Source organism: Stegostoma tigrinum, chromosome 13 (assembly GCF_030684315.1).
Source record: "Stegostoma tigrinum isolate sSteTig4 chromosome 13, sSteTig4.hap1, whole genome shotgun sequence".
In the NCBI taxonomy this organism is placed as follows: Eukaryota; Metazoa; Chordata; class Chondrichthyes; order Orectolobiformes; family Stegostomatidae; genus Stegostoma; species Stegostoma tigrinum.
In genome coordinates, this window is record NC_081366.1 from 36,061,569 (window position 1) to 36,085,473 (window position 23,905).

General features: G+C 42.1%; 1 protein-coding gene across 2 annotated transcripts in view; it reads left to right on the top strand.

The window, feature by feature from the left end:
* The first annotated feature begins 11,106 nt into the window (after positions 1-11,106).
* The window catches only part of myot (myotilin), a 116,274-nt gene continuing 103,475 nt past the window's right edge, over positions 11,107-23,905 (top strand). Inside the window, exons 1-3 of one of the 2 annotated variants that reach the window (XM_059650664.1) lie at positions 11,113-11,183; positions 20,048-20,177; positions 20,720-20,785. In XM_059650664.1, coding sequence (XP_059506647.1) covers positions 11,176-11,183; positions 20,048-20,177; positions 20,720-20,785 — 204 coding nt within the window. In that variant the 5' untranslated portion in view covers positions 11,113-11,175. Of the gene's footprint in view, positions 11,184-20,047; positions 20,178-20,719; positions 20,786-23,905 lie in introns of both variants that reach the window. The other variant, XM_059650665.1, reaches the window with a different exon arrangement.

Genomic DNA, 23,905 nt, shown 5'->3' on the forward strand with positions numbered 1-23,905 from the left:
CCCCAATGTAGAGGAAGCCACACAGGGTGCAATGGATACAATATACCACATTGGCAGATGTGCAGGTGAACATCTGTTTGATATGGAAGGTCATCCTGGGGCCTGATATGGGGGTGAGGGAGGAGGTGTGGGGGCAAGTGTAGTACTTCCTGTGGTCGCAGGGGAAGGTGCCGGGTGTGGTGGGGTTGGAGCAGAGTGTGGAGCGGACAAGGGAGTCGCGGAGAGAGTGGTCTCTCCGGAAGGCAGACAAGGGTGGGGCTGGAACAATGCCTTGGGTGGTGGGGTTAGGATTGTAGATGGTGGAGGTGCCGGAGGATGATGCGTTGTATCCGGAGGTTGGTGGGGTTGTATGTGAGGACGAGGGGGATCCTCTGGGGCGGTTGTGGCGGGGGCGGAGTGTGAGGGATGTGTTGCAGGAAATGCGGGAAACGTGGTCAAGGGCGTTCTCGACCACTGTGGGGGAAAGTTGCGGTCCTGGAAGAACGAGGACATCTGGGATGTGCGGGAGTGGAATGCCTCATCCTGGGAGCAGATGCGGCGGAGGCAGAGGAATTAGGAATAGGGGATGGAATTTTTGCAGGAGGATGGGTGGGAGAAGGTGTATTCTTGGTAGCTGTGGGAGTCAGTGGGCTTGAAATGGACATCAGTTTCTAGCTGGTTACCTGAGACTCTGATACAATTTCAACCTAACAGTGACCTTCATAACTGCTGACAATGGTTGTTAAATAGCCATCTGGTTCACTACCGCCATTTCCATCTGCCATCCTTACTTGGCTCTATGTGTGACTCTAGATTGACTCTTCACTACTTAAGGACGTTAAAAAGCCTGGCCTGTGATGTTCACATCCCGTGGATGAATACTAAAATACAACTCTTAAAACTATAAAACAAGCAATAATGTGATTTTCAATATGAAGCACAAAATACAGCCACCATAGAAGATCCAGCTTAGACAGTGATCATTTATCATACACACTAAAACACATCATCAACAAGGTTGGTATTTTTAAATTGTTGCAAAAAACTATTTCAAATAAAGCAATTGATCCAGGTGAATGTCAGAATGTCCAGTTCATGACGTCTGAGAAGATTGTATCATTTTTGGTCAAAAAGATCCAGCAAAACACAAATTTTACAGACCATTGCTGCTCTAGCTTTGAGCCCTGAAAGAGATTAAATTACTGTTACAAACCTATAGTTATGATATTACATATGCTTGAAGAAAAGTAGTATATATTTGTAATTTACCCAAAGACTCTTAAAATGGTTCTCAAAATCAAATGTTCTCAAAGTCACCTGACCTCCCTTGGAGATTCAACTACACATAGGAGCAGAATGTACTTGTCTCAAAAAGGACCAAAAGCCCTTTTGGAATTCAATGAACATTTCTTCAAGGGGTAAACAGAATATCATTAACAATGGCTTGTCTGGAGACATGAATGGTCCTTCCTACCTCACCAATGGATGTTCTATGCTTTAGACTGGGCTAAACCAATACCTGATATGGAAGTACATTTCAACAGTTTTGGGGCAGCAGCCATTTGAAAGTTTTGAACTTGTAAAGACTGCAATTTTTTAGTCGTGGAGTCATACAGCATGGAAATAGGCCCTTCAGCCCAACTTGTCCATGCTGACCAGCTTTCTTAAACTGAACCAGTCCTGAACTGGCCCATTTCCCTCTAAGCCTTTCCTATCCGTATACCAGCCTAAAAATCTTTTAAATCTTGTAATTGTAACCCCCTCCACCACATCCTCTGGCAGCTCATTTCATACATGCACTGGCCCCTGTGTGAAAAAGTTGCCCCTTTTAAATCTTACCCCTCTCACCTTAAACTTATGCCCTCTAGTTTTGGACTCGCCTAAAAAACCTTGGCCATTCACCCTATTCACGCCCCTCATGATTTTATAAACCTCAGCATCTGACACTTCACAGAAAAAAATCTCAGCTACCCTAGCGTCTCCATATATCTCAAGCCTTCCAGACTCGGTAACATCCTTGTAAATCATTTTGTACTTTTTAAAATTGTGAGCAGAAATAAGAAAAAATACTATAAAACCAGTGTTTTAAAGGATTGCTGCATGTTTTGAAAAGTAACCTGATCCATGACGAGGGTTGTGTAGACAGTTGTTTGAACAAGCCATAATTTAAGTGGTTGCAGACAGATCAGAGCCATGGTGTTCTGTGTACAGATGCAGATGGGTGGCTACAAGAAGTTGATTATTCTTTGGAGTAGTGACCAGTTATCAATATCAAAAGACCTTTTGTGTGCCAGCAACCTCGTGATTGGTTCTCAGGGAACTGAACGATCAAGATACACCGAGAAGTGTTTTGATCTCCACCAGCACAGGAACTGTCTCTCTGTTCTCTGCAGTAAAACCCATTTTAAACCTGAAGAAGGATCTCAACCCGAAACGTCAACTTTCCTGCTCCTCTGATGCTGCTTGGCCTGCTGCATTCATCCAGCTTCACACTGTGTTATCTCTTAAACAGTTGTTGGAAAAAGTGACATTTAACTGTTAAGTCGAGGGCCTGTTTTAAGTGAATGATCCACTTTGTGTCTCTTGCAAATCAGTGGAAGCATCTGCAGAAAGGTGATTGGAAAACAATGAACTGGCCAGTATATGAATCAAATGACCATCACAGCAACCTCTGAATAAGATCCATTAAATTGCCTTCCAGCTTTCCTTCAACCCTCATTATCTTTTCCTATCTATGTGTGTTTGTGTTTCAGGGGCTGTTTATTAGGAGATTAAAGTTATAATTTGTAGAATTATATGCTAACGGCTTATAACTATTTACTTGTAGCTACAGTCTATTACTTGTAAGAAATAGTAATTCTTCTAAAGTACAGAATCTGGGCCCATGCTTTCTGTCAACCTGGGTTGAAAATCAGATAAATTGGGGAATTTTGTGTACTTATTTTAGCATCTTCAATTTTTGTGATGATTCTGGGAAGAGTAGGGCTTGATTTTCAGTGTGCTATCCCAGTGAATCACAACATACAGCATAAAAATGCCAGCTGGAACAGACTTTCTGTGCCATGCTTTCAATACGACCTGTAAAGGCAACTCTAAAGACACCAGTCTCTTCAAAACTACCTAGGAACAGCATGTGAGAGTTATCTTGTTACTCTTGTGAGATGCAAGTTTAAAAACATGTGACAATGGGCAATCTTCCCTCACCAACAACAAACTTGAAATTGACTCGAGGATACTATGTACTGAACTTTCTAAACTTAAAGGCTAGGGTATGCCTAGAAATAGCTGCATCTTAGCAACAGAAAGTTACTTCTTACACTAGTTTATTCAGCATCACTGTTGCTAAAAGGTTGAACACTATATGACTTTCAAAAACAATCCCTTGGGCGATATTTGTTAATTATAACTGTCCTGAAATGGAGAAGCGGTCCATGAAGAATTAACTATTTTACCAAACATAATGGACACGAGTGAGATGCAAAGTTTTTGAATGTTCTTGAAATTTGTTATCCTGGAGGTAAAATGGCAATAACCTGTCTTCCACAGACAGAAAAGAAGGAATGCTTCAGAAGACTGGATTGCAAAGTAATCAGCTTCATGCATTTCCTTCAGTCACATTATAGATTGGAGTTAGTGGCTGACTGACACTCTCCCTGGTTCACATCCAAGAGAAGGAGCTGGAAGACTGTTGCAGCTGTTATTAATATCTGCCTCAATCCTTGGCAAACCAAGAGACAAATTACAGCCATATATCAAAAGAATGTGTAAGGAGAAGCTGTTCTTTTATTTATCAAACAGTATGAGAGTTTTTTTCTATAACTTGCATGCTCCAGTTTCAATCATTTACTTTGATTTCAAGAAATACTTTAGAATTATAATTTCTGGATATAGCATTATTAGCACTTTTAAAATTTAGTGAAAACTGCCAAAGCGAAGTTCTAAATTTAATATGACTGACAGAAGCAGAAAAATAGTACAGGGCTTGCAAGACAGGATGGTGACTAACTAAAGCTGTGTGAAATATCTGATTTTTGATTACTGCCAAACATTTAATGATCCAAAGTGTATCTTGTAAACAAGAGCATTGTGATTTTATTTATTGAAAGTGGTTCAAATTGAAGTACAATGTAACAAAAATTACCGTTTTTGTCTATGAGGTATCATATTACTGGTTTAATTTATTTCATATGGTACCAATTCTGATCAGATGCAGTGGAAGGAACAAAACATTTGGGGCTAATAAATGTCAGCATCCTAAACTATAGATTTTGCAGCTATAAGTACCTGCTGTGAAATGAGTTGGCTTAATCATATTAAAAATGTTTAAGTAGCCATGCTTTACAATTCCAATTGACAGGCACGTAAACATTTTTTTAAAAATTATTCATGGGATATGGGCATTGCTGTGATCTATTGACTCTCCTAGATGTCCTTAAGGAAGTGGTGGTAAGCTGCAGTACAGTCAAAAAGTTATACAGCATAGAAACACATCCTTCGATCCAACTTGTCCACACCAACCAGACATCTCGATCTAACCTAGTCCCATTTGCCAGCAGTTGGCCCATATCCCTCTAAACCCTTCCTATTCATATACCCATCCAGATGCCTTTTAAATGTCGTAATTTTACCTGCCTCCACGACTTTCTCTGGCAGCTCATTCCATATACACATCACGCTCTGCATGAAAAAGTAACCCCTCAGGTCCTTTTCAAATCTATCCCCTTCCTTTGTAGACACCCTCTCTAGTTTTGGACTCTGCCATCTTGCGAAAAAGACCTTGGCTATTCACCCTATCCATGCTCCTCATGTATTTATAAACCCATATAAGGTCACCCCTAAACCTCTGATTCGCCAGGGAATAAAGCCCCAGCCTATTCAGCCTCGCTCTATACCTCAAATCCTTAAATCCCAGCGACATCCTTGAAAATCATTTCTGCACCCTCTCAAGTTTAACAGCATCCTTCCTATAGAAGGGTGACCAGAACTGTATGCAGTATTCCAAAAGTGGCCTGACCAACATCCTGTACAGCCTCAACATGACATCCCACCACCACACTCAATGTTCTGACCAATGAAGGGAAGCATTCCAAAAGCCTTCTTCACCACCCTGTCTACCTGCGACTCCTCTTTCAAGGAACTTTGCACCTGCACTGCTAGGTCTCTTTGTTAAGCAACAGTCCCCAAAGCCCTTCGACTGCATAAGTACTGCCCTAGTTTTCCTTACCAAATGAAACCCAGCACACTTATCTCAACTAAACTCCATCTGCCACTCTCTTCACATTCTTGAACTATTGGATTCCACTTGCTATAGTTAGACTCACATTGCAACTAGGGAGGGAATTCTAGAATTTTGACCCAGTGATAGGGAAGGAACAGTGATATATTTACAAGTCAGAATGGTGAGTGGTTTGAAGAGGAGTTTGCAGGTGGTGGCATTCCACATGTATCAGCTGTCTTTGTCCTTCTATATAGTTGTGGCCTTGGGTTTGGAAGGTGCTGTAAAACCTCAATAATTTCTGCTGTGCACCTGGCAGATAGTACACACTGTTGATACTGAGAGTTGCTGGTAGAGGGAGTGCTTATGGATACAATCTGGCTTCTTTGTCCTGGATGGTGTCAAGCTTCTTGAGTGTTGTTGGAGCTGCGTCCATCCACTCCTGTAGGAGTATTCCATCACACTGATGACTTGTGCCTTGTAAATGATGGCCAGGCTTTGGGGAGTCAGGAGCTGAGCTATTCACTGCAGTATTCCTAGTTTCTGATATGCTCCATAGCCACAGCACTTATATGGCTAGTCCAGATCAGTTTCTGGACCGTGGTGGTAACCCCAGGCTATTGCTAGTGGAGTATTCAGTGATATTAATGCCATTGAATGTTAGGAGGTAATGGTTAGATTATTTTATGTGAAGGCCTGACACTCATGTGGCACAAATGCTAATTGCCTCTTGTCATCCCAAACCTGGATATTGCCCAGGTTTTGCTGTTTTTGAACATAGACTGCATCAGAGTCTGAGGAGTTTGGAATGGTGCTGGATATTTTGTATCACAGGCAAAACATCCCCACTTCTGAACTTATGATGGAGGGAAGGTCATTGATGAGGCAGCAGAAGATGGTTGGGCCTGGGACAATACCCTGAGAAACACTTGCAGAGATGGCCTGGAGATGAAATGATGGACCTCCAACAACCACAACCACCTTCCAATGTTCTAGGTCTGCTTCCAACTGGTGGAGAGTTTTCTGTCTGATTTCCATTGACTCCAGTTTTGCTCAGGCTCCTTGTTGCAACACTCGGCCAAGTACAGAATTCAGCTGTTCATCCATCATTAAACCAAGACTGTAGTGAGGTCAGGAGCTTATTGGCCCTGGTGGAACACAAACTGGGCATCACCAAGAAGGATATTACTGAGCTAGTACAGCTTGATAGCATTACTGATGACACCTTCCATCACTTTACTGAAGACTGAAAGTAGATTGATGGGCCGCTAATTGGCCGTGTTGGATGTGTCCTGCTTTTTGTGTACAGGACATACCTGGGCAAAGTTCCACATTGTTGAGAAGCTGTACTGGAGCAACTTGCACAAGTCGTCTGTACTAATGCTGGAATGTTGTCAGTGCGCACCACCATTCATGATTGGCTGTTGTAAAAATTCAGGGCAACTGTAACTTTGACAGCTACCAATCCAACTGAGTCTGAGTCCTTCCCCTGCAGATGACACTGTCCGGTGATGAAGTCCTGGGATATCCCTAACCTGCATCTGCATTATGTTGCTAAGATGTGGAAAATGACAGTGAGCCTGCAGGTTTGGGATTACATCATTGTCCTCTGGTTCTTTACGGGATCTTCACCTGCTGCTTCTCCCTCTGGAGAATGTGTAGCAACTGATGGAGGTTGCTGTTCTTGCTGACACATTTTAATTGCTGCCTACTTTAGTGTTGATTTTGCATTTGAAGCAAACCACAAGGACTTCAGCTGTAGTAACGTCCATGTCTGTTACATGAGCAAATAATCTGTAGGGTTTATCAGAAAGAGACAACATTTTACTAATGGTATGCCTGAACCTTCACATTATTCATAATGAAGCCTCATGTTAGGCCTTAACACAGTGCGGAAGGAGATTTCACAAGGAGATCAATATCATGCCTGAATAAGGAGCTGAGTTATGTAACCTTATTTAAATATATGTTGCACAACTGAAATACTCATGCTTCATTGGGGGAGTAGAGTTCTGCTGTAAGCCACCAGGATTGGCTTTTCTCCTGGAAAAATGGCAACCCTTGCAAATTACAAACATGTCCTTGTGTACTTACAGCTCAGTGTGTAAATGTGGCAGCTCTGAAGGGCTTTCTTTTAATAATGGGCATGGAATATGTTCCAGAAATGCTAACCACAGGTCATTTTTTAATGAGTGTCTGATTGCATTTGCTTAGCTGATGTGACAAAGAGGCAATTAGTCTAAACAATTTAATGGTCATGATTTGTAGTGCGCATACTTGGACAGTGAATGATCTGCTAATTCAATCTGATGCCACATGGAATGCATTACTGAATAAGTGGAGGCATGATTGATAAACTGCCCCTAAGGTTGCAGATTCAAAGAATTTTATTCCACCCTGAAGAGAAAAACAGTAATTAATCCATCCACTCTACATGCAGCAGCAGACATGTTGCACAGTTGACTTTGGTTGAAGATGAGAAGGCTTCAACTTTGTACCGTTGTAGGGGACTTGCAGGCTCTGTCTGCAATGTAAGATGATTACCCCATTCCCCATCCCTCATGTTCCCTTATGTGTTTAGAGTTGTGTCCCCAGTGACCTTCAGCCTCTCCTCAATTCTATTCAGTTCTTTCACATTGTCATTAACATCTCCAATTTACCCCCAGGGCCTTGCTGCTTTGGCCTCGTTTGCCATAAACTCACCCCATCATGTAGAGGCTAGAATGATAGTGAGTTGTTAAAATTACCCATTTCCTTGAGTTTCCATTCCCTTCTATCCTGTATGAGACCCTACCCTTCAATTTGGAACTGTTCCCTTCCATTGTATTCAATACCTTGATGACCCAGTCCAATGAATCCCAAGCCCAGACTAGAATTACCTGCTTTTACCAGGAATCTCTGGATATACCTGACTTGCTAATTGATCAATAACAAGCAAATCTCCAGGACTGATCATGGTCCACCACCCAGACTGATATCTCCATAGTATCTCAACAAGTCTGTAATTCCAGGACTGGATGCACTTAACCTGCAGGAGTGACAGTGGCTGAAGGCCCAGAATGTAAGGCAGGAATTCCTGGACTCTGATAGGGCTAAGCGATTGACTGACTGTGACCAACCCTCTGGACTGAATTAGATAAGGCCCTTGGCTGACTGTAGTCCCCAATATCCCACTAAGAACTGCTCTTTCCCTGTGACTTTTAGACTTGGTCTTTTGCTTGAAGCACACGCACTGTGTTTGCCAGGTAAACTGCTGGCATGTGGTGTAGATGTGACATTGACATAGAACAGTGCTATATGGTGACATGTCTATCCCTAGACTGCTCAGTGCTCTCCCCCCGTGACAAGCTGCCTGCCTCTCTGTCTTCCCCAAAAAAGCAGTGTCATGTACAGAAGCTGTCAGCCTCCAAATAAAGCACAGAATGAGCATTAGGAAATGAAGCTAAGAACTATAAGATAGATCCTGTTTAGATGTTTAAAGCACAAGTGTGTGTGTGTTATGTGTGTATGTGCGTGTGTGTTTCCATGAACACAGGGCAACCAATCAGAAGCATGCAAGTAGCAGGGTTCCCTGAGCTCTGAAGTCAAGTCCATGGGCTGAAGTTTGGTGTGAGTTGGACCTGAAGGTGTGGAGAGGCTGGTGGTTTGCTGATGTCAACTTACACAGATGAAGCATGGAGGGGGATAGTGTCCATGGATCCTGCAGGGACATTGTGGTGAAAACAGAGTTGCAATAAAGATACCTGTCTTGACTTTCATGTCAATAATTTGTAACCATTTAGTTTCTCCAGGAAGTGGAGGATAACTGAAAATGGCATATAAACGGGGTGAATCAGGTTATAAATGACATGCAAATATTTGGAAATGAGATAGCTCAATAGTGAGGTTCTGAAATCATCATTTAAAACTTAAGGGGAAAAGTCAGGAACTTTTTTCTTGATGCTGAGATTCAGATTTTTAAAAAATTCTTGCCATATTTTACTAATTTTTTCGCTAACAACAACATTGCACCAGGGAGGAGAGAATTTTGCTCAAAGGCTAGATTGTATGAAACCCTAGCAAATTACAGTACTGACCAGTGGAACTAACTACAAGGTGAATATATTACATAAAAATCCTAAACTAGTAGTGACAAGCTTCTGAACATCTATAGTGAGCTTCTGAACATCTAGAGTGATCAAATTTATAGTCATGTGTGATGGGTGCTATTCATTTGCCATACTTGCACTATGAGTAAATAAATAACAAACCCAAAAAGGTCCGTTGGATATTCTTTCACTGTGACACAAGTTTGCATGTTACAACATGCAAATACCATGCAGCGCTCTGGAGTTTGACTAATCCCAGTTTAGCAAAGTGAACTCTAAGTCCTATGTAACATTAGAAGAGGTTAATGTTAGCTGTGACTCACATATTCACATATTATTAAGATGATGGATGCAGCATGTAAATAAAGTACAAAATTATCAATTATCTGAGGTATACTCATTCAGCTTAACATAAAATTATTTGGATTGTAATTTTAAATAGGAGTCAGTTGATAAGATTATAATAATATTACGCTTGTTTACTGGAGTTTGGAATTTTTTTAGTATGTAATGTTATTTTGGTAAATGCAACTGAAATCTATGTTTTGATTTCTATTTTTGTCAGCTATTTTACACATCCAAAAATCCCATTGAATTAAAGCGGTCTCACATTACAAGGATTGTGCTCCCGGATACAGGGGGTCAAATTCTGTCCTTTTCACAAGAGTTACTGTTACATTTATTGAAGGCTCCCACAAGCGCACAACACATTTGATGCATGTAAAATATCTTACATTGTGTGCTTTATGATATTTGGTTATAAGCTAAAAAAAGCTGTGCAAAACATGGTGCAACAAAGTTTTTTTTTAAATATTGCTACCTAATACAGGTAAAGAAGATATTAAGTTAATATTCAAAACAATAATGGCACAAAGGTGCAAATTTTAATCTTACCAGTGATATGGTGTTGCAAAATGACTCATTAGGCAGGCTGATAACAACAGAACACTCTGGCAAATATAGATCTAGAAATTCAAATCCCAGCCTGAAGTGATATTTGAACTCCACTGCTATGACGCGGAGAGGCGCGATTGGAGACATTTATCTTTGCCAATTATTAAATGCTGTGGAAGAGGAATAGAAAAAAAGACCTACTCCCTGCCTTGTATTAAGGTAGTGTGGCACATGGAGGAACAGAGCTGATAGTGGCACAACCACTTGGAAAATATGTCATTTGATTTGCACAGCTAATGTTGGATTTACAACAGTGAAAGGTCAGAAGATAAAGTGAAACAATTCAGTAAAGATCATTACTAAGCATGTTACCAGATGTGATGCAATTTAACATATTGTAGCTCGTAGAAGAAGCACTTAGAGTATTGAATGCATGTCATAGTGTAGAAATACAGGTTAAATTCCTCTTTTACCTAATACATGCTACTGGGTGCCATCTTTGGCTGCATCAACAGAGACACACTTGACCTCTGTTTGATAACTTTCACGGTCAAATGATAGACTGGGGTCATTGTTACCTCTTTCAGACAAATGTCTGCTCATTCAACCACTCTCTCTGGAATTGCATTACCAGCAAAAGCTGTAGACAAAAAAATGTCCTTGGAGAACAAAATTCCCAACTTAAACAAATAGAAAATCTTTTTAAAGTATTGAAGAAAATAGGAAGTTACAAAATTTTAAAACCCAACTTTTATGTCAATACTTAAAATGTAGAACTCTACTGAAAGCAATATCTCTTTACCAAAGCCAAACTATATGTAATAAAACAGATTTAAAATGGTTCGCTATAACCACTTTGACAATGCATGTTTGGTTGTGTGGGAGCAGCAAATAGTTCAGTGAAGTTGTAACCTGATTTAATTGTATTCCACAGGAGTGATTGATATTGCTTCAACAAAAAGAATTAACATCTGTGATTCATGTACGACAGAAAGCATCATGCCACAGTAAGTATGGAAAAACTAGAAGATATTATAGAAAAATAATATGTTCTATTACAAGTCCAAGGTGATGGCTACAAGGTCACTGTGGCCGCTCACAATGAACTCATTCAAATTTCTGACCATGAACGAGCATTCCAGCTCATAAGATGTCCCACTCATTCACCTCTTGTATGCATAGCAAGCTACAAAGCCTCCCAGTTAAGCACCATTCTGACTTTAAATATACATCCATTTTTATCAAATCCATCCACAGTTTTGCTCTGTGTCTGTAATATCCTTCAACCATACAAGCCCTCGAGATAGAGTCATAAGGTCACAGAAACAGACTCTTCGGTCCAACTCATCCATGCCAACCAGATATCCCAAATTAATCTAGTCCCATTTGCCAGCATTTGGCCCACATCCCACTAAACCATTCCAATTCATTTGCCCATCCAGATGCTTTTTATATGCTGTTACTGTACCAGCTTTCACCACTATGTCTGTCAGTTCATTGCACAATCCTCTATGTGGAAGAGTTTTCGCTGAGATCCATTTTAAATCTTTCCTCTCTCACCCTGAACTTACGTCCTCTAGCTTTGAACTCCCCTGCCCTGGGGAAAAGACCTTGACTACTCACTGAGATTTTTGCAGTCCTCCCAGTTCTTACCTAATTTTAGTTGCTCCACTATTGAAGGCCCTGCCTTCAGCTGCCCGAGGTCCTAATTCCATTGCCTGAATCTCACTACTTCTCTACTTCTTTTCCACCTGGTAAGATGTTCCTTTATTCTTTGACCAAGCTTTTGGGCATCTAGCCAGTTTCTTTTTAAGTGACTCAGAGTCAAATTTGCTTAGTAACAATTTCAAAAATATGTGCAAGCATTGGAGTGCTAAAGGCTCTATATAGATGCAAGTTGTAACTGTTGTTGCAGCCAAAATTGCAAATTAAATTTCTCATCAATATCTTTTCTAAAATTCAGGTTATAAGCTATGCTCTTTGGCCTACTATTACAGAATGTTTTGACCTAATTGTCTGGTTTTAAAATGACTGATTTTTTTAATATCCCGTTCATCTCTGTAAGGGCTGAAAAGTTCAACTGTGTCCAATCTTTCTTTAATTGTACCTTCTGAGTCTAGGAGCAAAAATTATGCATCTCTTCTCCAGATTGTCTGCTGTGCTAAATGTTTCCCTTGTGTTTTACTAATCAGAAAAAGGCACACAGTTAGATTGCAGTATGGTTGAACTAGCTTTACCTGACTTATAGCCTATAACCTTGACCGTACAGTTCAGCATTCTATTTCATTTGTTCATTGCTTCTCCATCATAATGCACTCAACTGTATCAAGTTTATTATCACTTCCTAATCTTTTACAAACTCATTCTTCAGTATCTTACAGATTTATCTAATTCTTTATGGATTACCTCTATTGTTTCATTTTCTTCTAAATGCAGTGCTTAAGTATTTAATATTTCTTCATTTTGAATTTCACAGGCCACTTAAATGTTTTGCCCAATTAGTTCTATTGGTCTGTCTCCTCAGATTCAACCACCTTGACTAGTTTGGCAGCCATCATAAATCCGCCTCCCCCTCTCTCCCTATTTATTCCAGTTCCCTCCCCCCATCCCCCTCTCTGATGAAGGGTCTAGGCCCGAAACGTCAGCTTTTGTGCTCCTGAGATGCTGCTTGGCCTGCTGTGTTCATCCAGCCTCACATTTTATTATCTATAAATTTTAGCAGTTTGTGTTGGGCTACTAAATCAAAGTTGTTAATATATAAAAAAAGTGTATGGAATTTTGAGATGTGCCCGACACTGTACATTAGAATACCCCATGAATGTTTGGGTAAGGCGAATTTCCCCATTCTGCCTGTCGTGGCCACTGTAACTTACACTAGTGAGTGGCCAAGGGCCCTGCCTGCTTCATGTGGGAGTTCTGTGCAATATGCAAAACAGGATATAATTCACTCCCACTTTAGGACAGTGTTAGTGGGACAGTCACTGCAAACGTTTTATCAAGTGCCGGTTGCATGTCCCAGTTCAGGTGCCCAGAATCAGTATCAACATAAGGTAACATTTGGATACAGCAAAAATGTAGCAGACATTTCTTTTACTTTTCTCCATTAAGGTGCTGCAGTCCAAGTTCAGAAATGTACCTCTGCAAACATCAATTGGATCCACGCAAGCAGCCTTAGATGTGGTATTGATAATTAATTCCAAATTTGGAGGCGTTTGATACTGCTGGCCCATGTAGGATTAGAATAGCACACTAATTTCACAACAAATCCTTACAATGAGCACAAGGACATGTGTTTCACTACATCGCTCCATCCTGAATTAAAGCTCAAGTCCCAGAACAGCTAGTGTATAATCCACTCTCAAATCAACAGACCGTGCATATTTCAATAGTAAAAACTAAAGATGTTGGAAATACACAGCAGATCCATCATAACTTAGAAGTGCTTGGTTAACATATTGGACAAAGAGCTTGAGTAGACAGCCACTGAAAATAGGGGCAGGACTTGCAAGGTGGAGTGAATCTTTGCTCATTACCATGATTTTAGTTTGCAGCCTCTGGCAATAATGCTGTTTAATGGCTGCATATATCAATCAACAGGGGGCCCACAATTGTGAGAAATTAGCACAATAATACCAACCGGTGTCTTTTAAAAGGGAAGGACATTGTAGCTGGTAATAAAATGTGAGGCTGGATGAACACAGTAGTCCAAGCAGCATCTCAGGAGCACAAAAGCTGACATTTCGGGCCTAGACCCTTCATCAGAGAGGGGGATGGGGAGAGGGAACTGGAATAAATAGGGAGAGAGGGGGAGGCAGACCGAAGATGGAGAGTAAAGAAGATAGGTGGAGAGAGTATAGGTGGGGAGGTAGGGAGGGGATAGGTCAGTCCAGGGAAGACGGACAGGTCAAGGAGGTGGGATGAGGTTAGTAGGTAGATGGGGGTGCAGCTTGGGGTGGGAGGAAGGGATGGGTGAGAGGAAGAACCGGTTAGGGAGGCAGAGACAGGTTGGACTGGTTTTGGGATGCAGTGGGTGGGGGGGAAGAGCTGGGCTGGTTGTGTCGTGTAGTGGGGGGAGGGGAAGAACTGGGCTGGTTTAGGGATGCAGTTGGGGAAGGGGAGATTTTGAAACTGGTGAAGTCCACATTGATACCATTAGGCTGCAGGGTTCCCAGGCGGAATATGAGTTGCTGTTCCTGCAACCTTCGGGTGGCATCATTGTGGCACTGCAGGAGGCCCATGATGGACATGTCATCTGAGGAAAGGGAGGGGGAGTGGAAATGGTATGCGACTGGGAGGTGCAGTTGTTTGTTGCGAACTGAGCGGAGGTGTTCTGCAAAGCGGTCTCCAAGCCTCCGCTTGGTTTCCCCAATGTAGAGGAAGCCGCACCGGGTACAGTGGATGCAGTATACCACATTGGCAGATGTGCAGGTGAACCTGTGCTTAATGTGGAATGTCATCTTGGGGCCTGGGATAGGGGTGAGGGAGGAGGTGTGGGGGCAAGTGTAGCATTTCCTGCGGTTGCAGGGGAAGGTGCCGGGTGTGGTGTGGTTGGAGGGCAGTGTGGAGCGAACAAGGGAGTCACGGAGAGAGTGGTCTCTCCGGAAAGCAGACAGGGGTGGGGATGGAAAAATGTCTTGGGTGGTGGGGTCGGATTGTAAATGGCGGAAGTGTCGGAGGATGATGCGTTGTATCCGGAGGTTGGTAGGGTGGTGTGTGAGAACGAGGGGGATGCTCCACTCTGCCCTCCAACCCCACCACACCCGGCACCACTCTCTCCGTGACTCCCTTGTTCGCTCCACACTGCCCTCCAACCCCACCACACCCGGCACCTTCCCCTGCAACCGCAGGAAATGCTACACTTACCCCTACACCTCCTCCCTCACCCCTATCCCAGGCCCCAAGATGACATTCCACATTAAGCAGAGGTTCACCTGCACATCTGCCAATGTGGTATACTGCATCCACTGTACCCGGTGTGGCTTCCTCTACATTGGGGAAACCAAGCGGAGGCTTGGAGACCGCTTTGCAGAACACCCCCGCTCAGTTTGCAACAAACAACTGCACCTCCCAGTCGCAAACCATTTCCACTCCCCCTCCCATTCTTTTTTTGACATGTCCATCATGGGCCTCCTGCAGTGCCACAATGATGCCACCCGAAGGTTGCAGGAACAGCAACTCATATTCCGCCTGGGAACCCTGCAGCCTAATGGTATCAATGTGGACTTCACCAGTTTCAAAATCTCCCCTTCCCCAACTGCATCCCTAAACCAGCCCAGTTCGTCCCCTCCCCCCACTGCACCACACAACCAGCCCAGCTCTTCCCCTCCACCCACTGCATCCCAAAACCAGTCCAACCTGTCTCTGCCTCCCTAACCGGTTCTTCCTCTTACCCATCCCTTCCTCCCACCCCAAGCCGCACCTCCATCTACCTACTAACCTCATCCCACCTCCTTGACCTGTCCGTCTTCCCTGGACTGACCTATCCCCTCCCTACCTCCCCACCTATTCTCTCTCCACCTATCTTCTTTACTCTCCATCTTCGGTCCGCCTCCCCCTCCCTCCCTATTTATTCCAGTTCCCTCTCCCCATCCCCCTCTCTGATGAAGGGTCTAGGCCCGAAACGTCAGCTTTTGTGCTCCTAAGATGCTGCTGGGCCTGCTGTGTTCATCCAGCCTCACATTTTATTATCTTGGATTCTCCAGCATCTGCAGTTCCCATTATCTCTCTCCAGTTAGACCAGAGGTGGTTATCCTCATGCAAAATAAATCTGAAGAAATGTGTACCTTAAAGGTGGTTGTGGCTGAACATATGACAGGAACATGGAATAGAAGCAGGATGATTTGAGATCTGAGGAGAAGATCACTAGTACCATTTGTGATTTCCCCAGACCTGGGTAAGGGTGCTCAAGTTTAACAGTCATGGTCAGTGGTGGCTTGAGTAAAATTTCCATGGTGATGGTGGAAGAGGAAGAGCATGGACAGGCAATGACTGCTGCCATGCGCATTCAAACAGCCGCCATCATGACTGTAGATGTTAGTGGTGATAATGTCATAGAGTAATCGTGACATACAGCATGGAAACAGAGTTTTCGGTCCAACTCAGCCATGCTGACCATTTTCCAGCATCCTTCTAAACCTTCCATTCATACACCCATCCAGATGCCTTTTAAATGTTCTATTTGTATTCAGAAATGTACCTCAAAAAACATCAATTGGATCCAAGCAAACAGACTTAGGAGTGGTATTGATAATCAATTCCAAATTGGAACTGCACCACTTCATCTGGCAGCTATTCCATACATGCACCACCCTCTGCATGAAAAGGTTGTCCCTTTTAAATCTTTCCCCTCTTACTTTAAACCTACGCCCTTTAGCTTTGGACTCCCCTACCCTGGGAAAAAGACCTTGGCTATTTACCCCATCTATCCCTGTGAACTGCACAGAGTGAAATCGTCATGACTGCTGCCAGGCTAGTGGGCATTGGCATATGGATATATCAACAGACAAATTAGGAACACGAGTGGGCTATTCTGCCACTCAGCATGTTCTGTTATTCAATAAAATATCTTCAGCACCAGAGTGAAGGAACCAAATGCACAAAGCTTCTGGCTCTTCCCTCCAATACTGTAAGGTCGCCTCAACCTCCAACACACTAGGGAAAAAAAACCCAGCCTATTCAGCATCTCCCCATAACTCAACCCCTCCAACACTGCAACATGCTTGTAAATCTTTTCTGAACCCTTTCAAGTTTAATAATATTGTTTCTATAGCAGAGAGACCAGAATTGAACGCAGTGGTCACAGCAAACAAGCGTTTTATCTCTTGACACTGATGCCGGGAGAAATGATGGTGGCTCCATGAAGCACGAATCTGCTGTCCTCCCTCAGGATGGCAGTATTCATTCTCCACGCACTGTGCCCTTGCCATTCCTTGTCAGCCAGATTCAGCCTCTGCCATCTACAGTACAGCTTGAAAGTTGAACCCTCTGAAACTCAGAGCTGCTCAAGGCTGTCCTGCAGGGCCATCTACAGTCTCCCCCCATTTGAAAGTCAGCAGCCTTCCAGCAGTCATGTACTAGCATTGAATAGAAGCCAAAGGACAGGCAAAAGCATGTGGAAGACAGCCATTAAGGGATGCACACGAGAGATTAGTTTACATTTGTATGCAATAAGGCATGCTTTATTTTATAAACATAGTTTAGTATTGCATCAGCATTTATTTTTAAATTGTGGACATGATGATGGCCACTTACAAAGGATAGATAAGGTGTAGTACACTTCGCAAATGGGCATTTGGGACTGTGATTACTGGCATTACAGACATATGAGTTGTTCACACCCAGTCTAGGCAAAACCATACTGTTTGTTTCCTCCTAAATAAAAAACAAAAGAACTGCAGATGCTGTAAATCAGGAACAAAAACAAAGTTGCTGGAAAAGCTCATCAGGTCTGGCAGCATCTGTGAAGGAGAAAACAGAGTTAACGTTTCGGGTCCGGTGACGCAGTTCTGCGGAAGGGTCACCGGACCCGAAACGTTAACTCCGTTTTCTCCTCCACAGATGCTGCCAGACCTGATGAGCTTTTCCAGCAACTTTGTTTTTGTTCCTGTTTGTTTCCTCCTCCTCCTTCTGTTCCCTATGCTAAGCTTCAGCTGCTTGTTGTGTAGCTGGGGAAGAGAGCAACGTGCTCAGAATGCTGCAGTTGTGCAGGATGCTGCAGATCATCATAAATCTTAACAACCATTCCTTCCTATACTGCATCACCCTACCAGCCAGTTTGGAAAGTTAAAGTATTGTTTCAGCTCGCTATGCTCTACTCACTCACAGTCCAGTTGGCAGTATATTGTATTCATGCTACTCACTCGTGCAAGAGACGCGCAGGAGCTAAGAGCCATTTATTCAATGGATAACACTTGTCTCCCTGTAGCCATCCTTTAGTTTATTATAGTGACTCGAATGCACATGGAATGGTGTACTGCACAGAGTGAAATCATCATGACTGCTGCAGGCTAGTGGGCATTGGCATATGGATATATCAACAAACAAATTAGTAACAGGAGTGGGCCATTCAGCCACTCAGCATGTTCCGCTATTCAATAAAATATCTGCAGCACCAGACTGAAGGAACCAAATGCTTCTGGGCCTTCCCTCTGACAGTCACCATCAAAGCATCTGATTGTGTGTGGTTTTGTTTTGCTATGTAGCCACATAAACATAAAATTTCACGTCGGCTGCCAATTTAGACTTTGCTTTGCTCTGGGTTTGGTTTTGGTTGTAACAGGGGTCCGATTTTCGTAAGAAGATTCTTACTGAAGTGCAGGTGGTGGGGTTGCACATTGTTTCGCACTGAGATTCAGATGTATAATCTTTCCATAGCATCCTGCGTTTCTTGCTGAGAATTCTTCTCCATTCCCTTCTCCTTCCTCTTCCAGCATCTTGTCTTACTCTGTCATCTCTACTCATTCCTCCTAACATGCCTCATTCTGAGAAGACCATTAAATCCACATTGACAGCAACTAGTTTGTGCAGGAGATTTGAAGACAAGACAAAGTCTTTCAGCACCTAGCATACTACTCTGTAGACTTTAGTACCTCGAAAAAACTCTGTAAAGTACAAAACATTTGTCCAATCAGAACAATATGTAGTAGAAATCAATCAATAATGCTGATGTGGAGTCATTCTTACCACTGAATGCATGTTCGAGGATGATTAATAGAAGGCTTTAGCTGGATTATTGAGCTTCAGCACTGACATTAAACCAATGTTGCGTGCTGTTTGACACCATGATTTCTCTCTCTGTACTTTCAGCCAACACTCATTGCACGTACTCTATCCCTGTCCCAATGTAGCATTCAACGTGACTCGTACCTGAAGAATGTGGGTGTCTCATTGTAGCACTTTAAGGACATTTGCAATGTTCCTTTTTAAGACATTTTAAAGGGTGCACAGCCAAACTGTTAACCAAGCTTTTCTCTTTTCAGATGCTGTGAATTCAGAGTTTTCTGTGTTTACTTCTTCACCCCATTATTTGCAGTTTTTAGGTTTCTTCACATTTTAATTGTGATCCTCCAACTTTTCACTACAGCGCTAAAATATGGATGTGTACATAAGGTGTTGTCAGAGCTTTGGTAAAGAAAGGGAAATGAATTACTTGTTAAAGTGAAGTAATTGTTATAAGAAACAAAGCGGCCAATTTAAGAACAGCAAGGTCCCATAAAAAGAAATGATTTCATGGCTAGCTTATCTGTTTTTGGTGATGTTTGAGGTAAAAATATTGGTCAGGGGGAACTCCAGCGTGCTTCCTCAAAATAGTGTCATGGGATCTTTTACATCTACCCGAATGGGAATCTAGGTCTAATGTCTCATCTGAAAGATAGCACCTCTGAGCAAAAAACATCAAGATGTGCGCCTAAGCTTCTGGTGGGAGCTTGACTCCACAATGTAGATAGAGAGCAGGAAGCCTGGGGTTTCTCAGACAGTGGGTCAAAGCAAAGGAAACGGCATCCTTGCTGGGAAGGCACTGAGGAAAGACTGTACAAATTTTACCTTTATTGCTTTATTTTTCCAATTAATACTAGGAAAAACTGTAGCTTTTAACATTATTTCTCCATGTGACTACTTGTACCCAAGTTTTGTACCTATTTACCTTCCTACCTAAGATGGTGTGGTGTGTGGCAACATTGTACACTTTTCACTGTATGCCTGTTCTTCTGTACTTGAGTACATGTGACAATAAAGCTTAAATCAAATCAAATCAAATCACTTCATGAACTGGCTCAAGAGTCAGAGCACAATGCACTGAGCTACAAATAACTGCATTGTATATGCTCACCTTCATGAATTTCCATTTTTGTAAAATGTTTCTTCTGATCAGGGTGCAGAGGAAATCAGCAACAGTGTCACTAACTCTAGCCCCTTGTTCTGCAAGTGAAGGTTCTGCAAACCTGAGAAGTCCCCAAACGTACTCCAAACCTGTTCAGACTTCATCTGTCAACATCCAGCAGGTAATGAGTAACAATACATCTCAATTAACTCAGCAATCAATCTGATAATACAACATTAAATCAAGAATTCTGATTCTTTTGCAAGATTATCATTTGATTGTGATGAACTAACTTTTGTCTTACACGAGGTTGAATCTTCTAAGTCACAAGAAATTGCACAAACACTAACAACCATCCAAGACTGCAAATTTACAACTAAATTATTTACATGAATTCCTTTTTATTTATTCATTAAAAATAAAATCCTCATATCAATTACTCTGGATGTAACTACCAAATTTAGTTAAAACTGCATTAAAGAGCTAGAATCTAAAGGACATATATTTATCAAATGTTCTTTTCCAAATGTCTAGAAATAAATGATGCAGCAACTTTGAGTAATGTTTGCACATCACAATAAAAGGAAGAACATCATTCACGGCTCTTCTGATGTCGAAACATCCTCTAGATGGATAACAAAATGTTAATTCAATTATTTTTGGGAATATAATCATACGTTACTAAAATACCTTTTAAATTTTGAATTTAATTCATTTCAACAGAGTCAAGAGACCCAATATTCTACTCATTCAGGAGTTTCATCAGAATTTGCCCCAGTGTTCACAAAGGTAAGAGAGGCATCATTTAACCGAATGTTCCTGCATTTCCATTCACACCATACCTTTTATGGTGTATCCCAATCCTGGAACACCTAGTTCAATAATATTGTGGCACAATCTGTACAAATATTTTCCCATCACATGACATCAGCGCACGTTTTGTTAGTAAGCTGATGGATAGGTGTTATGACTTTGTGCTTCAAATTTCCTTGGCAATTGGGATGAACTGGAGCCATAACCAGCATGATTATAAAATTTGAAGGATAAAGGGACTTGGGAGTTCTAGTTCAGGATTCTCTTAAGGTGAATATGCATGTTCGGTTGGCAATTAGGAAGGCAAATACAATGTGAGGATTCATTTCAAAAGGGCTAGAATACAAGAGCAGAGATATACTGCTGAGGTTGCACAAGGCTTTGGATAGATCTCATTTGGAATACTGTGAGCAGTTTTGGGCTCCATGTCTAAGGAATGATTTGATGTTAGGGGAGGGTGTACAGAGAATATTTACAAGAATGATCCTGAGGGTGAAGGGCTTGTCATATGAGGAATGGTTGAGGTCTCTGAGTGTGCACTCAGTGGAGCTGTGAAGGATGAGAGGGGATCTGACTGAAATTAGAGAATACTGAGAGCTTGAATGGAGAGGATGCTGAGAAGATGTTTCCACTAGTAGGGGAGACTAGGACCTGAGGGCACAGCTTCACAGTGAAGTGATGATCCTTTAGAACTGAGATGAGGAGGAAATTCTTCAGCCAGAGGATGGTTAATGGTCATTGTCACAGGGGGCTGTGGAGACCAAGTCATTGGATGTATTTAAGATATAGATAGTTAGATAGATTCTTGATTGGTAAGGGATCAAGGGTTATGGGAAGAAGGCAGGGTAGAAACTCAATGGGCGAAATGGCCTCATTCTGCTTCTACATTTTATGGTCTTATGGGGAAATTGGGGACAAAAATACAGTTATTGTATTTCACTGTGATCCTGTAGTGGTATTGTTGGTGAACTAGCATTTGGAAATCCAGATAGTGTTCCGAGGCCCAGAGTTCAAATCCCAGCATTGGCACAGAATCTCAGGAGAAGGCCGTTTGGTCCATTATGCCAGTTGTGGCTCTTCAAATGAGTGCCTTGTGTTAGTTATTCTCCTGTCTTTATATAAAAATTTAATTGCAGGTTGAACAGGGAACAGGAGTAGGTCATTTGGTGCTTTGGGCTTGCTCCACCATTCATGAATGATCATCTGACTCAATAGCATGTTCCTGCTTTCTCCCCATATCCTTTGACCTCTTTATTAATTTAGACAAATGAGACGTGATGCATTTTGGTAAGGCAAACCAGAGCAGCAAGGGTAGTTAATGGTTGGGCCTTGGGGAGTGTTGCCAAACAAAAAGACCTAGGGGTGCAGGTGCATAGTTCCTTGAAAGTGGAGTCACAGGTCGATGAGGTGGTGAAGAAGGTGTTCAGCTTGCTTGCCTTCATTGGTCAATACATTGGGTATAGGAGTTGGGACTGTACAAGACATTGGCGAGGCCACTTTTAGAATGCTGTGTTCAATTCTGGTCTCCTGTTATAAAGCAGAGGTTGACCCCACTCTGAGAACTAAAGACAAAACACCCTAAGAGGAGCACATTGCCCTTTAATCTGTAAAAGAACTGTGAAAAGTGGTGTAAACTACCTTTCAGCAACTTCTAGTGGTTAAGTAAAATAAATCCCTGACGCTCACTTTACTATCGACAAGTAATAAGTTTTTAACTAACTCTAACAGTGAACAAATTAACTAAACAATTAACAAACCAAATAAACCCCTTCATCTACTAACTCACCCTGAATAAAGTAAAACTCTGATAGCGTGCTGTTCCAATAAATATAAGTCCCATAATATAAACTAAAAATAGACTTTAATCTCTCAAAATTACAGCCAAGTGACGTGTCTTCCGGAATGTTTTGTGTCTTCTCTGTTGATTCTTCTGTCAGGAATGTTAACTAATTGTGCAGTGGGTACAGTTGTTTTTTAGATGGTGCTCTCTCTAAGACATAGAGGAGGCTGTGAAGGCCAGTGATTCTCTTGAGAGCTGAGGGCTCTTAGCTCTGGCAGACAGCAGTTAGCTTCGGGGCTTTTGGTCAACTGCCCCCTTCTTTTTATATTATTGACGACATATCAAGATATCAAAACCACCAGTCTTAAATTTAATAGGTTTTTGATATCTGAGTACCTGGTTCACATTGATTGGCTAAATTCAAACGCATACTGTCTGGTACAAACTGCTGTTTGGCCTGCTAACTGTATGGCCTTTCAATACAAATATTTCAATTCAAGCGCTCTCGTGTATTTGCAAACTTTCAAGTTGCTACTCACAGATGTCCATTTTAACTGTCTAAGACCAAAAAACGCACATGGTCTTTTAAAGGGACCACGCAATGCTTTGTCCCCTAGCATTTTACTAACACCAAATTCTAACTTCCTGCCTCCCAATCCACAAATATTTACTCAACTTCACAACACCCTTTAGGAAGAATGTTGTGAAACTTGAAAGGGCTCAGAAAAGATTTACAAGAATGTTGCCAGGACTGGAGTGCTTGAGCTATAGAGAGGAGCTGAATAGGCTGGGTTTTTTTTCCTCTGGTGCATTGGACACTGAGGGATGACCTTACAGAGGTTTATAAAATCATGATGGGTACGAATGCAGGGAATGGTCAAGGTCTTTTCCCCAGGGTAGGGAAGTCCAAAACTGGAGGGCATAGGTTTAAGGTGAAAGGGGAACGATATAAAGGGGACCTGAGGGGTAATTTTTTCACACAGTGGGTGGTGCATGTATGAAATGAGCTGCCAGAGGAAATGGTGGAGGCTGGTACAATTACAACATTTATTGGGCATCTGGTTGCGTACATGAATAGGAAGGGTTTAGACAGATATGAGCCAAATACCAACATATGGGACTAGGTTAAATTAGGATATCTGGTCAGCATGTATGAGTTGGACCAAAGGGTCTGTTTCTATGCTGTACACCTCTCTAGTTCTATGATTATAAGTGCTGTATCTAACTCCGTTGTAAAATCACTCAATATTTTAGCTTCAACTGCTTTCTGTGGTATTGAATTCCACAGGCTCACCACTCTCTGGGTGAAGAACGTT